General features: G+C 36.1%; 1 protein-coding gene across 1 annotated transcript; it reads left to right on the plus strand.

The window, feature by feature from the left end:
• Positions 1-1,253: 1,253 nt before the first annotated feature.
• LOC109149044 lies at positions 1,254-15,806 on the plus strand. The gene is made up of 5 exons (XM_019296668.1): positions 1,254-1,775; positions 1,873-2,023; positions 2,177-3,351; positions 15,604-15,660; positions 15,717-15,806. Exons 1-5 carry the CDS (start codon positions 1,254-1,256, stop codon positions 15,804-15,806), a joined length of 1,995 nt encoding a protein of 664 aa, XP_019152213.1.
• The last annotated feature ends 472 nt before the right edge of the window (positions 15,807-16,278 follow it).

Below are 16,278 nucleotides of genomic sequence, written 5' to 3' on the forward strand. Positions count from 1 at the left end.
AGATCAGGAAATGAATGGAATAGTGCTATTTTATAGGGCACAAAACCCTAAATTCTAGAGGTGCACGACTAGGAGGGTTTTGGGTCATTTTCGCGGGTTAAAATCTCGGGTTGTAAATTTGGGTCAAAAGTTGAGTCAAGTTTAGATCTAATACGATATAATAAATATAGGAATGAGTTAGGTTCATTTTGAAATCAAGTTTGGGTCAAAAACTTGGCTATCAGTTTCACATGTTTCTCTCAGGTGTCTCTCCGATAGATTTTTTGGGTCAAAACATGAGTACATAATTATACTCATGGAATAGGGCTTTTAAAATCTTAAATAAATGTATGAATATTTGGTGTTAAATTGCTAGAAATAAGGAATTAAAAATATTTTATCCATACACCCTTTTTGAAAAATTATCGTAGGAGTAAAAATAATTTATTTAGAATTTTATAAAATAAAAATTGGAAGAAAGTATTTTGGGTTGTCACACCTTCTTTGACTTCTTTGATCCAATTACTTTCTTAGGCCGGTTCATTTAGTAAGCTTAGTATACCATCCCTTAATACTAGTAATGAATAAAATTATAACTTATATGGAAAAGTATAATACTTTTAAGGAAAAATGTAATACTTTTATATTTTGATTTAAAATTATTACATTTTTCTTCAAAAGTATTACATTTTCTTTAAGTAACAAACACTTTATTTCTAATTACTAATTAATATTACATTTTTCAATATAAGTATTATATTTTCATATTAACATAACACGATATATCTCACTAATAAGGATCGGTCGCACACAAGTATGATCCTAATAATAATAGTAATAATAATAATAATAATAATATAATAATAATAATAATAATAATAATAATAATAATAATTATTATTATTATTATTATTATTATTATTATTATTATTATATTTTATTCCAAACATAATAATAAAATACGAGTATTTTTTAAGTTTAATTTTTTATTGAGTAAAGTCTATGATTAACTGTAAAAGCACCGGGCCCGGATGGAATGAATCTAGGGTTTTATCAGAATTTTTGGGATATTGTAGGTGGGGATGTTTCGAGTTTTATTGTTAATTGTTTGAATACATGCTCGTTTCCCCCGGGGCTCAATGACACTGATGTGGTATTAATTCCAAAAAAAGATAATCCGGAGTTGGTCTCTGACCTTAGACCAATTGCACTCAGTAATGTAGTCTATAGAGTTATGGCTAAAATGATGACACAGAGGATGAAGCCCCTGATGAATGATATCTGAGTCACAAAGTGCATTCATATCTGGCAGATTGATTACAGATAATATCTTGGTAGCCTCAGAGGTAGGGCATTATTTGAACAGGAAGCAGTGTGGGGCGGTAGGATGGAGTGCACTGAAGTTGGATATGGCTAAAGCCTATGATTGTATGGAATGGCCTTTTCTGAGGGGTATGCTTGTGGCACTGGGTTTCCATGTTAAGTGGATTGATCTTATTATGATGTGTGTCTCTACAGTTTCATATAGCTTTTTGGTTAATGGAATTCGAAGTGATGCAATTATACCAACTAGAGGATTGCGGCAAGGTGATCCGTTATCTCCCTTTCTGTTTATTATTTGTGCTGAGGGCCTATCACTGCTATTGCAGAGAGCACAAGATAGGGGTCTAATACATGGATGCAGGGTAGCGCGTGGTGCCCCCGCTGTTTCACACATTTTCTTTGCTGATGATAGTCTTTTGTTTTTTAAAGCAACTGGCCAGGAGGCTATTGAGATAAAAAAACTGCCTGTCACTGTATGAGAAGTTGTCTGGACAGAAGGTCAATTTTCAGAAATCGAGTATATGTTTTAGCAGGAATACAACTGATGAAGAAAGGGATAATGTGGCGCAGGTGTTGGAGGTAATGCAGGCTCCTAATTTTGGAAAATATCTTGGCTTGCCATCATTTATTGGGAGGAATAAGAAAGCAGCTTTTGCTTACATTGAGGATAAGATCCGGCAGAGAATAGGATATTGGAATAAGAAATTATTGTCACAGGCTGGTAAGGAGATCCTATTGAAAAGTGTGGCCCAGGCTATGCCTACCTTCTCAATGAGTGTGTTTTTATTACCAGCGTCTGTCTGTACTGCTATTGAGCGTCTTATGAACTGATATTGGTGGGGATCTGGGACTGACCGGAAAATACATTGGACAGCTTGGGATAAGCTATGTTTCCCTAAGAAATATGGTGGATTGGGCTTTAAAGATCTTAAGGCTTTTAATGTGGCTCTTTTGGGTAAGCAGGCATGGAGATTACTTACAAACACGGAATCATTGGTCTCAAAAGTTTATAAAGCCAGATATTACCCTAGACTTTCATTTATGGAAGCAGAACTGGGGAATAATCCCAGTCATTGCTGGAGGAGTATTATGGCTGCAAAAAGCCTAGTATGTAGTGGCGTGAGAAGAAGGATTGGGAATGGAAATTCTACCTCTGTGTGGAACCATCCTGGGTTGCAAGATGGAGAGGAGCCCATGATCCAAACAGAAATGCCACCCCAGCTGGCTGATATTAGAGTAGCCAACTTAATGGATCAGGGGACAGGAACATGGGATTATCATTTGCTTATTGATATTTTTGAGCCAGAAGATGTGTCAAGAATCTTAAAAATACCAGTCTCCCAGAAATATGAGGACCAGTGGTACTGGCATGGGGACCCCAATGGTTGCTACTCAGTTAAAGATGGGTACAGACGTATTATTGGAAATTATGAGAGTAGTATGAACCCGGGGTTTAATAAATGGCTCACTTTATGGAAACAAAAAATACCGCCCAAATGGAGAATGTTTATATGGAAGGCCATAAATGATATCCTCCCTACTACTAACAACTTGCGTAGTAAAAGGGTGGATGTGAGTCCATTGTGTGCCGTGTGTGGGGTAGAAAATGAAGATGTTATGCATGCATTGGTTTTCTGTGACTATGCTAAAGCCATTTGGACACAATCTAACCTACCATCACCAAGCATTGTGACAAATGTTTTTTATGAATGGTTTGATGAATTGTTGAATATTTTAGACTCTTATGGAATTCCCTACGCAGCTGCAATACTATACTACCTATGGAAGGCCCGAAATGGAGCAGTATGGGACGCTTGTTTGACTTATCCGAGGAAGACGATGGCTATGATACATGCTGCGGTAAATATATGGCGCAAGGTGCATCTGCCTCCACCAATTGCCGCTGCTCCAAATGTTGCTGCCGACAACCAACCGCCTGGAGTACTTACTGCCGTGCAAAGCAATTCAACACACCCACTTGGACAACGGCAACAGTGCAACAAATGTTTTGTCGATGCGGCCTATTTCGATGGGTCCAATCAAGCTTCGGTAGGTGCGGTACTTATGGGATTGAACGGTAATTTTGTCTCGGCTTTTGTTGCGCCATTACCATATTGTTATTCACCATTGATGGCAGAGGCGTATGCTTGCAAGGAGGCCCTGTCATGGTTACGTGATCGGGGAGTGCAATCTGTTGAGCTTTATACGGACTGTCAGACGCTACAAAAATATTTGACACCACCGTATCAACTACCAAGATCATATATTGGCTATGCTTTAGATGGATGCAGGAACCATATTACTACTTTTACATATTGTCATGTTCATTTTATTTCTAGATCGCAAAATTACTTAGCACATAGTCTAGCAGCCTCAGCTTCTCAGTATGATACAGCTATGTATTGGGATGATATCCCACCTGATGCTATTTCAGCTTATCTATAAATACAACCCATTGGTTGACTTTCAAAAAAAAAAAAAAAAAAAAAAAAAACTGTAAAAGCACATCGCCAGTAAAAGTTGTGGACAAATGCCCCGAATATTTCGCTGCCATAATAATTGCGTACAAATATTAAATGTGTAATTACATTTTCATCCTTTAGTCATGAGCCACTAATCCATTTATTAGTTCTCCATATATGCTCAACAATTCTCCCCTACTTTTAAAATGAACTATACTACTATATCAAGTTATCAACATACTTTTATTATTCTACTAGTATTTTTTTTTTATGTACAATGTGTAAAAATAAATGTCCAACATTAATATTTTATATTAAAATTTTAGATTTATTTAAATTTTAAATATTTATATTATTGTAAATAATATAATAATAATGTGTATATTATTATTATTATTATTATTATTATTATTATTATTATTATTATTATTATTATTATTATTGAAGAAGATAAGAAAATATATGGTGGATGCATGTGCATGGTAATAATAGTGGAAAAGATAACGGAAGTTATAACGGTAGTGATATGTTTGTCTAAAATATTGTATAGTACAACTCTTATATCATAATGTATAAAAAAACATAAGGAAAAATGAACATAAATGAAGGTTATAACATTCATTCACACTTATTCATTTTTAGATTATTTTTTACATTTCTACAATTTTAATTTGCTTTCAAAATATTATATTATTAATAAGAAGAGAAGTACAAATGGTTAAAATTTGTCAACAAAAGCTTACATGAACAATAGTTGAAAAATTTACGTACAATTGTGGCAATTCTTTCCGGCATTGTTTGAGGGGAAAAAAAAAATGAATGAAATGGTTTGGACTTTCCATGCTAAGTTCAAACAGGCCGGAAAATAAAAATGTAGGGATCAGAATTATCTTACTTCTAAGTTTTAAAGAAGACACTATTTCAAAGAAGATAAGTTTATTTATTTTGGTTTGACCATAAGATATTAAGATGTCCTGAGCAGGCCCTAACTGAAATACGTTAGGAAACATATGAAATATTAATCTTTAGAATGTTGTTTTTTAAAATTTTAAAAAGTTAGTTATTTATTGGATTGAATTTGAATCTTTTACTTTGTTAGTAAAAAAAGTTGAAAAATAGATTTGCATTATGTTGGACGTCGGCTGGGTTGGCCGAGTTCATCACCTGCTCGATTCGAGACGTGGCGATGTGTCTTACCATAGATGGATGTGGTTAAATGGTTAAGGTCCATCGACTTATTACCAATTTGTTTTAAATAGGATATGCCAACCAGATAACCAAAGAACTCTGTGGTTAAGCGTGCTTGACTTACAGCCATCACAGGATGGGTGACCCCCGGGAAGTCAGCATAATGCAGCATTAAGATCCATAAATTAGTATCAGAGCCGAGGTCACGGGTTCGAATCGATGGCGAGGCAAAAGCCGAGTTCAGTCCCAGATGAGATGTGGGCGTAGGTCGAGCCAAGTCCAGTCCCGGGAGGGGATGATGGGCACGAAGGCTAAGGACCGAGTCAGGCATGCTGCGCAACTGGGCTTGGTGTTCAAAGGTTGCGGCAGGTGCTGGGTTGGTCGTGGGCGCGAAGGCTAAGGACCGAGTTAGGCATGCTGCGCAACTGCGCTTGGTGTTCAAGGATTGCGGCCCCTGTTGGGAGGGGGCTGGGTTGGCCGTGGGCGTGAAAGCTAAGGACCGAGTCAGGCATGCTGCGCAACTGGGCTTGGTGTTCAATGGTTGCGGCAGATGCTGGGAGGGGGCTGGGTTGGCCTAGTTCAACCCCTGCTCGATTGGAGATGCGGCGTTGTGGCTTACCGTGGAGGGATGTGGTTAAATGGTTAATGTCCACCTACTTATCACCAATTGGTTTTAAGTAGGATATGACAACCAGATAGCCAAAGAACAATATGGTTAAGCGAGCTTGACTTACAGCTATCACAGGATGGGTGACCCCTTGGAAAGTTAGTATAGTGCAACGCTGAGATCCATTACATTATATTTTGAAATTTTATTTTTAGTTGAATATTTTCATTTTCATACTATACGAAATAGACACGCATTTACATTCTTACCTTAAAGTTTTACCCTCAAAACATCTAACTAGAAGAAATATTTCAATGTTCTAGAGTACAGCTAGGCATTTTGAAATTTGTAAAATGCAGCACACAGTGATGTTGAAACAGAAGTTGTAACACAGTTAGTTTGTAACGCAGTTCGGGCAACAACCTTAATCTGCGAGGCACTTCTCAAATTGAGAATTTGCCTAAATCCACTAAAAGCTCAGTATTGAAAATACATTGTTTGGAATCAGAAATTACACAATAGATGATCTTTCCTATCGTACTATTGTAACCTAAACACCTGTACTACTTTCTAGGGGAATTTAGTAACTTTTCTCAATGACTCTCAGACCTCACAAAATTAATGTTAAATGCGTGAGTCTTTGTGATGGAGAGCTGCTCCTATTTATAATACCTACTTCCTACTCATTTGTGAATAAAGCTTGATAATCCTACTCTGTCTAGGATTTGGAATATCTGCTATTTACTATCTTTATTAGGATTTGTAATCCTTTTTGCACACAATTTCGACAATGAATCCTTGAGTCAACACTCTCCCCCTCCCCTTTGTCAATTTTTTGCAAAAACCATGATCTGATGAGAGCTTGATGACTTAACACTTCTCCCCTTAATTGTTTCCCTGAATCTTTTATTCTTGATAGAGCTGTCTTTGACTATGCAGAACAAACAAAATAATATTGTTCTTCCTTAGAACATGTGGTAGGCTAGCAGGAGAAATAAATTAGAGTTTACATAAAAAGAGCACACAGGCTATGTTCACACAACACAGGAAAGAAAAAAAAAATTTCTTCTAGCTACATATAGATAGACCACAAAAACATCACTGACAAGATCTAGATAGACCACAAAAACATCACTGACCAGATCATCACAACTTCCTTGTATTCTCCCCCTTTTTGGCTAAAATGATTATGAGGCTGTTGAAGCAGAAGTTTCAACACCTTCCTCTTGGTTTTCCTCTTGGCTTTCTTCTTGACTTTCTTCTTCATTTTCTGCTTTTAAAGCCTTGAGCCATTGTAAAACCTCTATTTTCTATTCTTTGATTTTCATTTGCTTCCTTAAGATCTGTTTTTTCTAAGACTTCCAATTCAGCCAGTCTTCTTTCAAAATACTTAATTAGAGTCTGCTGATCTGTTGGGTTCTCTTTTGGAGCTGTGGTTTTTAGATCATTCTGGTGTCCTCCCTACTTCAATTTGATGGTGGTGTTGACAGAACTGAGTAGATCAAATTTGGGAAGATGAGAGAGGTTTTAGGCATGTTGTTTTCATCAAGGTTTGTAATCTGTGTGTGGATGATGTTTCCAATGTTGATCTTGAACCCTTTCCCAATTTTGTACAATAGTTCAGCTAGGCTCCACTTTTTTCTTTCCCTTTTCTTTAGCAGACATTTTTCTTTTCTCCTTTTCTTGAAAATTGCATGAGTTCTTGATCTTTCACTTTCAGAATCTGTTCCTTCATGAATCCAATTTTCCTCCTCCTCTAATTCCTTTTTGGTTTCTGTCTCCTTTGCTTCTTCAGATTCTGTCTCTGTTTTGTATTCCTGTGTGACAGTAGCCGGAGGTGTTGGAACAGTTGTTTCATCAACTTCTGGGTTTTCATCATCATTAGTGTTTCATTCCTATTGAAATTGTGTCATTAATGACCACATTTATGGATTCCATTACACTGTTTGTTCTGAGGTTAAACACCCGAAAAGCCCTATTGTTTGATGAGTAGCCTAGGAATATTCCTTGATCCCCTTTAATATCAAATTTACCCAGTGGTTCTCTGTCTTTTAATATATAGCATTTGCTACCAAATACTTGTGTATGCTTTAGATTTGGTATTTTTCCTTTCCAGATTTGATAAGGTGTCATATTGATTTCTCTCCTTATGTATACTCGATTGATCAAATAACATGTCGTCTTTACTGCTTCTGCCCAAAACCTTGGTGATATCCTTTTGTGATTTAGTAAAACCCTTTCCATTTCCTGAATAGTTCAATTTTTCCTTTCAACTACTCCATTCTGTTGAGGTGTTTTTGGGGTTGCAAATTCATGGTGAATTCCATTTTCTTCACAAAAGATTTTGACTGGGAACTTTCGAATTCTCTCTCGTGATCACTTCTTATTCGGATGATTTTCCCTATCTTTCCATCTTTTTTCATTCTGTATCTTGATGATGAGTGTTTTAAATACAATGAATTATTAGGACTCTATCTATGTATTTGAGTCTACTTATGATTCCCAATCTCAGTCTCCCCCTGTCTCCTCTTGTATATATACTTAAGCCCTGTACTCTTGTAATTTATCACTGTTAATACAATTATTTACATTTCTCATATGGTATCAGCTAGCTAAGGTTTTTTCCAATGGCCGACGGATATATCAATTCCTCTGAATGGACCATTTCTAATACCCCTCCCTCATCGGTTGTTTCAACCGTAACCACCCTCTCCACGACTCATCACTTCATTAGTGTCAAATTGACTCATCAGAACTTCTTATTTTAGAGGGCTCAAGTTGTTCCTTTTCTCATCGAACATGACCTAATGGGTTTCATCGATGGAACCAATCCCTGCCCGCAGGCCACGATCCCGTCTGGCGAAGAGGGAGCGTCGCCTTTACCGAATCCTATTTATCATCCATGGGTTCGTCAGGATCAGGCACTTCTCTCTATGCTCATGTCATCGTTGTCTGATGAAGTTATGTCCTTGGCTACTGCCATTACGTCCGCACTTGCCTCTTCGTCTCGGTCTCACTCGATGAACCTTCCCGGGAAACTTCAGACGCTCCAACAGGGTGATGCCTCTGTCACTTATTATATCGGCTGGGCATAGGTTCTCATTGAAGACCTAACTCTCGCTGGCCGGCACCTTCCACTTGAAGAAAAAAACCTTTATGTATTTCGGGGTTTGCGGCCTAAATTTCGGAGTCTTGTATCTTCCCTCAATGTTTGAGGCACACTAGTAACGCTTCATGAACTCTTGAATCTCGTTGGCGCCAAGGAGTTCATCGCCGGTAGTGGGGGTTCATCGCTGGCAGCATTCTCCGTCCAGAAAACCGGCTAGCAACAACGCGGCAAGGGTGGCCAGTCGCGTGGTGGTGGGCGTGGCTCCGGGCAGTCCGGGCAGTCTCGTGGCGATGGTGGCGGCCATTGCGGGAATGGTGGTCATGGCTATGGTGGTAGGAATGTCAATCACCAACCTAAGTGTCAACTTTGTGGGATCCTAGGGCACACTGCGCATACATGTTACAAACGGTATGAAAAGGATCCACAGGCTAATATGGTTTATCACGGAACTCCTTCAGATCCTCACCAGACTCTCACACTTGGTTTCCAAACACGAGTGCAACAAATCATGCGACTCCAGATATAGCGGCACTCTCTATCTCAGACGAGTATAATGGTAATGACACATTGTGTGTCGGTGATGGTACATATTTGCCTATTAGTCATATTGATCATGCATCTTTTCATACCCCCTCTAGGTCGTTTCATTTATCTAATATACTTCATGTCCCCACATTATCTACCTCTTTATTATTGGTTCAAAAATTTGCAGCTGATAATAAAGTATTCTTTGAATTTCACCATCTTTTTTTTGTTGTGAAGGATACCAACACCAAGGAGATTCTTCTTCGGGGCAATAGTTCTGGTGGGTTATATGCACTACCAGTTCCGAGTTTGTTGTAACACCCCACTTTTCTAGAATCTAATTCACAAATATATAACTTAAACAAGATAGATAAGTAAGATTAATTAACTTAAAAACCAACTAATCCAAATGTGACACCCCGTAATCCAAATTCAATTAGGAGATTAATTAAGTAATTAATCCTAATCCAATTGGTAATTTAATTCCTTAAATTCCTGAAAATTCAATAGTTGGGTACTAGTAATTGACTAGTCAAACCAAAGTCAAGTGTTGTACCTAAAGCCTTGAGGATTGTACCCTTGTTCCCTTACACTTCTTTATTTTAGTAAGGGTAATAAAGACATTTCACCTCATGTTAGTATTGCAAGCTAACCTAGAAGACACCCTTCATTCTTTTCCTTACACTTTCTAAACATGAGTTCTTCCTTCTCTCTAAAAGTTAGATAGCTTTTCTTCCAAGCCAAGTTGAAGCTTTACAAAATCTTCAAAGGTTGTCTCCAAGATTCCACATTTCCTACTCTTGAGCATCTAGGAGGGTAAGATCTATGTTCCTTTTGTGTTTTTAGTATTTTTTTAAGGTGTCTTTTCTCAAAGATGAAATCTTTATGATCTTTTGGTATAATCTTGAAGTGGGTGTGGAGAGGGGACCTTGTTAGGAGCCTTGTGGAGTGGTTAAAGTGAAAGTTGAGTCTTCAAGAGGTAACACATGCTCTACAAAATCTATTTTGCTTACCTATATGATGATTTCTTGGATTCTACATGTGATTTTGCTAGGAAATGTGAGTGCTGATGCATTGTCTTGTGAAAATGCATATCTAGAGCTTGTTATTAGGGTTCATGTGTGTCATTGCTTGGCTATTCCTTTGATTCAAGTCATTTTGTTGTATTTGGTGAGATTTGGCATGTTTTGGACTTGAATTTGAGCTTGGAGTTGAAAATCTCCGAAGGGATTAATTGTGGTACAGGGATGTACCTGCAGGCGGAACGGTGGGTAGTGCACCACCCGCCGCCCCACCCGCGGGGTACATGGCTTGGTGGGTGTGGTACCCGTGGGCGGTATCACGGGTGGGGGTCCACCCGTGGCCCCACCCGCGGGGTACAATGTGGACTTGGGCGGGGATTTGTTCCCCGTGATTCTTTTGACTCGGTATTTGGTCTTTTGACTTCCCGATGTTCTTTTGTGGAACTATTTGAGTGTCTTCTTGATGTTTCGTGTGTCTAGAACTATATGGTAGGATTCCATGTAGGTTTTGGTGTCTTGAATCGTGCTAAGTGTTCAACCTTGTGATTCGTTGAACCGTGATGAGTCTTGTGTGTTCTTCGGAACTATGTTTGGTTTACCCGTTTGATAAGCATGCTAGTTCGGTGTTTAAATGCTAGCGTGTGTGTTGTTTGTCCTTTCCTATTGTGGATGATGACTTGTGTTAATCATCGTTGGAGTCGGATTGTGATCCTTTCCTTGTTGAGTGTGGTTTCATATCTTCGTTGAGATCTGTTGATTGATTCCTATCATGGTGTGGTGTGTGTGGCTGTACCTGGATTGTACGATTAATGGTATGGGACATTAGTCACCAAGGTACGGTAGTGGTCCTCGTGGTGGCCATGACGCGATTATGGAGTTTGTGACCTTTGTGTAAGGTTCACGTATTTGTTAAGGGTAACATGTGTTACCAAGGCATGTGTTGCCATGTGTGATCGGTACCCTCATGTACTATGAAATCTGTGGTATTGTTGGAGATTGTCGGAGTGGGGACGATGGTCCTCGGGGGAATAAGGGGTCCTGGAGGTACAGGTTGGAACTAGCTATAAGGTTGGGGGTAGCCATAAGGTTGGAACCGGGCATAAGGAAGGCATATCAATTCGTGATGGGTGATGTCAGGAAGGCTTGTGTAGCCATTGTGTGTGTGATTCTCTATTTGTGACATGTGTTGTCACAAAGGCATGTGTTGCCAATGGTTGTATCCTTATTCTCTTGTGTTATGCATGTCGGGTGATAATCTACTATGTGATGGTAGATTACGCCTTGAGCCGTTCTTGTGTGTCGTTGTACTTCTTTTTGTTTTGGGATGTGTTCCCTTATCTTTGTTGTGAGTGCATAAGAGTCTTGTGTTTGACTTCTACTCTTAGCTTTGAACTTATATATATACTATATCCGTTTCGCAAATGATTTTATATAAATAAGCTATATACATATGATATTTCACATGTATTGGTGGGTTACCAGCATTATTCGTTGACTGGGCGTCGTCCCATATATTTATGTCTTTCTTTCAGGTGCTGAGTAGACGAGAGCGCGTTCTAGTGACAGATAGTGTAGATTCCCTTGAACCTTGTGATGGTTTTGGCCTGTGCGCCGTTGTTAGACTTTAGACTCCTTATCGTTGGCTTTGTTTTGAATAGTGGATTATGTTGCAGACGTTTACGCCTGTGCATTCACTGTTGGGTGGGCGTGACATAGCACCCTATGTTTTTCATATATTCCATATTTAGTCTTCCGTTGTGTATGTTTTTATGGCTAGTTATCTGCATGATTAAGGTTTAAATTAGTATGGAAATCGGGGGTGTTACACCAAAAGATACAGGTGTCACCGCCACAATTACCCCACATGGTGACTGCATAGGCTACAAAAAGATAACTATCTAGAGTCAAGCTCATCAAAATCATCATCAATACTTGGGGAACAAACCCCGGTGTTCAAACACCAACAAAAGATCAGTCAAACATCTAAACATCAATGTCTAAAGTAGAATCTAAGCTAGAATCTACCATCACATAACTACGCACTAATCTAACTCGTACGCTCTCAAACACTGGGCCCACCTGAACGAGGTTATTAAAACAAGTAGGAAAAGAAACCCGTTAGCAATTAATGCTCAGTATAAAGCCACTCAACCCTGTAAAGTACGGTAGATATAGATTTAGAAAACGTTTGACAATCACACATAATCTCAAGTACTTTGAAACACTTAAACAACAATCTCAATACATGCTCATAAACAACTCTATATGCTAGAATCCTAGGCTTCATATAAACAAGTTCTTCTCAAATACTCAACTTAAACACAATTCTCATGCTTTAAACAGATATCTCTAATCATAACTCATCATGTAATACTCATGCTCAAATTGATAGGTAAAGAGATATTTAAAACTCAACAAGCAAGCTCATGCTATCATGCCAACTCATAAACAACAACAAGTATTGTACTTCTCATCATACCCTATATGCAAATCATACAACAGGAAATGTCAAGATGCTATATATATATATATATATATATATATATATATATATATATATATATATATATATATATATATATATATATATATATATTTATATATATATACACTAGTATTTGCACCCGTGCGATGCACGACCATAGATAATAATAATAAAAATAATAATATAATTAAGAGTGAATTCCATTTTTGGTCCACTGTTATATGGGCATTTTCAATTTTAGTCCACCTTAATTTTTTTTGCCAATTTATAACCACTATTATTGAATGTATTCCACTTTTAGTTCAACCGTTAGTATTTCCATCAAGAGGCCGTGTAATATCTAGGGGTATTTTGACCTTTCTTCTCATCCAAGACTATGTTTGACTAAAGAAATGAGAACATTAAACCTAAAACCTAAGAAACTTCGCCGGCCCATGTTGGAACGAACGAAACGATGTAGCTTTGGCTTCCCATTCTCGTTGTTCGAAGAGCCATCTTCGAATATCGGAGGAGGACGAAGCGCCTAGATTAAAAGAGAAGAGACAAACATAAAAAGACTAAAATACCATTTGATTATACGGCCTCTTGACGGAAATATTAACGGTGGACTAAAAGTGGAACACATTTAATAACAGTGGTTGTAAAGTGGCAAAAAAATAAAAGTGGACTGAAATTAGAAACGCCCCTATAAGAGTAGGACCAAAAATGGAATTCACTCTATAATCTTAACTATAATAAAGCTATATGGTTTTGGAAGTAATTAATGTTACAATTAATGCCACAACATCCTTTATTATAAAAAAACAAAAAAAAAACACAACTTTTGAAAAATAAAATAGCTATATATTATATAATCCTATAAAAAATGTACTTTTGAAAAATAAAATAGCTATATATTATATAATCATATAAAAAATGTGTTCAATTAGAGTTTAAATTTACTCATACAAAATTTGAAATTTGCTTTCCAAATGTAATTATCTTAGTTATTATTCATATTGTGAAAATTATAATATAGATGAAATACAATTAAAAATAAATCAATGTAATTATGTAAATTCTCTCTATAAGTTTATTTGAATATGCACATAATTAGAGATTATATTAACCATACAAAATTTTAATTTTAATTTTAATTGTAATTTTGTATTCTATAAAAATAATAAAAACTTGACCAATAGAAGCTCAAAAATATTATTATATTAAACAATTTAAAATATTTTAGTTTTTCTATTTTTATTTATATTTATAATAACATAAATTTTTTCGTGCATCGCGCGGGTGAATTACTAGTTAAACAATATAACATAATAATAATAATTAAAAAATAAAGAAAAAATGAAATTTAGCAATTGTATTACACATTAATGAAAACGTCTTTGTATACGGTATTCTTAGTCGTATTTTAAGTATATTTTTTTCTATCTTTAACCCATTATACAAAATTATGTACCAAGTTTTATTTCTTCACTAAAATAATTTGTTTTTCTTTACATAAATTAAGACTTTGTAATATAAATTTAAATATTTTAATATAAAATTTAATTATAATGTAAAATATTATTTTATTTCGTATATCAGATTTTACACTAAAAGAAATATTTTTCATATGTTCTTACAGCTAATTTTTCATCTCCAACCCATTACATCAATATTATTTTATAATATTAAATTAACAAATATAGTACTTAATATAATAAATTCTTGGCATAAGCTTTATTTCTTTCATTTTTTTTTTAAATAATCCGGCCCAAAACTAACGCATTAATGTAGCCTTTAACCCGAACCCAATAAAATCATTAATAAAACGTTTTCTCTTAACATTAAGACCATCTCTAACCCTCTGCACCAATTTCTACAACAAATTTTACACACAAAAAAAAAAAAAAAAAAAAAAAAAATCTCAGTATATTTTTACATCAAATTTCTCTCTCTCCAACCCATTACACAAAGTTTTATTTCTTCACTAAAATAATTTATTTTTTCATAAATTAAGACTTTGTATTATAACTTCAAATATTTTAATATAAAATATAACTGTAATGTAAATATTATTCTATTCCACAATAATAAATCATTCAACATCCATTACACCCATTACATTTAATTAAAATAGAGATGCAGTGACTTTGAAGATTATTACCTCTTCATTAAATAGCTAAATAATTAAATGTAACTTGCTTAAAACAATTACACAATTGTATTTTTTGCTCTAAATTTTTTTTTTTAATTTTTTTTTGTCCATAATCATTTAAGACAGTTACACAATAATAAACTGTAACTTGCCTAAAAACAGTTACACGAATTTTCCACTCTAAACTTTGCAGCTCTCATTCTCTCGCCTGTCGCTTAGGGTTTTCATCTCCAACTAACATGTGACCAGGCTCGGCTTGTACTCCAACCTTACATCCGTAATCACCGATACCAATCCTCAAACGAAGCTCTTCTTCTCAAGTATGTTCCTTTTTATGTAGCTTATGGGTTTCATCTTCTTCCTTCCTCTACCCAGATTTTCGAGTTCAATAGCTGGCTAGACCTCAGATCTTCCCTACACATATACCGATACACACTACGGCGTTGTATTGCAAATATACAGGTTCCTCTCTCTTGAAATGCAAAAACGCGATAATCAGAGGCCGAATAAGATGAGGGGGGCCAAAAACAAAAAACCTAGCACATACTCTCTGCTAGAAAACATTGCCGGCATTAAAAAAAAAAATTTGAAGATAAGTTTAATTTAATGCCTTACTATAATTTGTTTTTAAATACTTTAGGTTGGGGCAAATGAGATAACAATCTGATGTCACTGTTTTCCACGAATCAAAGAATTTGTATGTTATGTTTTCATGATTTATTAGAGTGTATATATTGATTTAACAATCTATTTTCTTCTATAAATTCAGGATTCAAAGGAGCAGGAGTTTCTAGCTAGTGATTCTGAAATGAAAAAGAGGGAAGAGGTATGAGGTATGATTTTGAATTCTGTTTTGCTTGAATTTCATTTTCTTTGCTCCAGTTTGATTTTAGGTTGGATTACAACATCTCCTATTCAAATCTTGTAAAGGGTCTTCTATTTCAGAGATATTTAGCTGCTTTACTTTCTTGAATTTTTAATATCCATGAAATTCTCAGGAATGTTGTTAACATTCATTGTAGTCATTTTATGACTCATTCCTTCACAAACCCAATACTCTCACTCATTTGCCTAAAATACTAAAAAGAGAAATGGGTTATCATCCTAAAATGTTTCTTACCATTTTTCAACCAATCTAGAACAGTAGGTGGACAATAAGTACTCACTCCTGAGCAGGTCTGAAAATGCTATAAAGAAAGATAACATTACCTGATCATCATGAAGCAAACACTCAATGCTCTTGCCGGTATGCCTCTCCCCTTGTTTCAGGCACTTCATACACCAACGTGCTCTTAATCTCACTTCACTTCAGGGATTTCTTTTACAGGCACAAACACCGAAGGCATTTTTAGGAATCTCTGCAGGTGGTGAAGATGCAATGTGCTGATGAAAACTGCTGAAAATCTGGACGAATTTGATCTCTGAAGTGAGCCTTTTATAGGCT

This window comes from Ipomoea nil, unplaced genomic scaffold (assembly GCF_001879475.1).
Source record: "Ipomoea nil cultivar Tokyo-kokei standard unplaced genomic scaffold, Asagao_1.1 scaffold2149, whole genome shotgun sequence".
NCBI classification, from domain to species: domain Eukaryota; kingdom Viridiplantae; phylum Streptophyta; class Magnoliopsida; order Solanales; family Convolvulaceae; genus Ipomoea; species Ipomoea nil.

Excerpts from the sequence above, each read along its gene's own strand:
- LOC109149044 (XM_019296668.1), top strand. The coding sequence starts at position 1,254 with ATGATATCTGAGTCACAAAGTGCATTCATATCTGGCAGATTGATTACA. Across the intron at positions 3,352-15,603 it reads ATGGGTCCAATCAAGCTTCG|GATTCAAAGGAGCAGGAGTT; the intron begins GTAGGTGCGGTA and ends CTATAAATTCAG. Across the intron at positions 15,661-15,716 it reads AAATGAAAAAGAGGGAAGAG|TTTGATTTTAGGTTGGATTA; the intron begins GTATGAGGTATG and ends TCTTTGCTCCAG.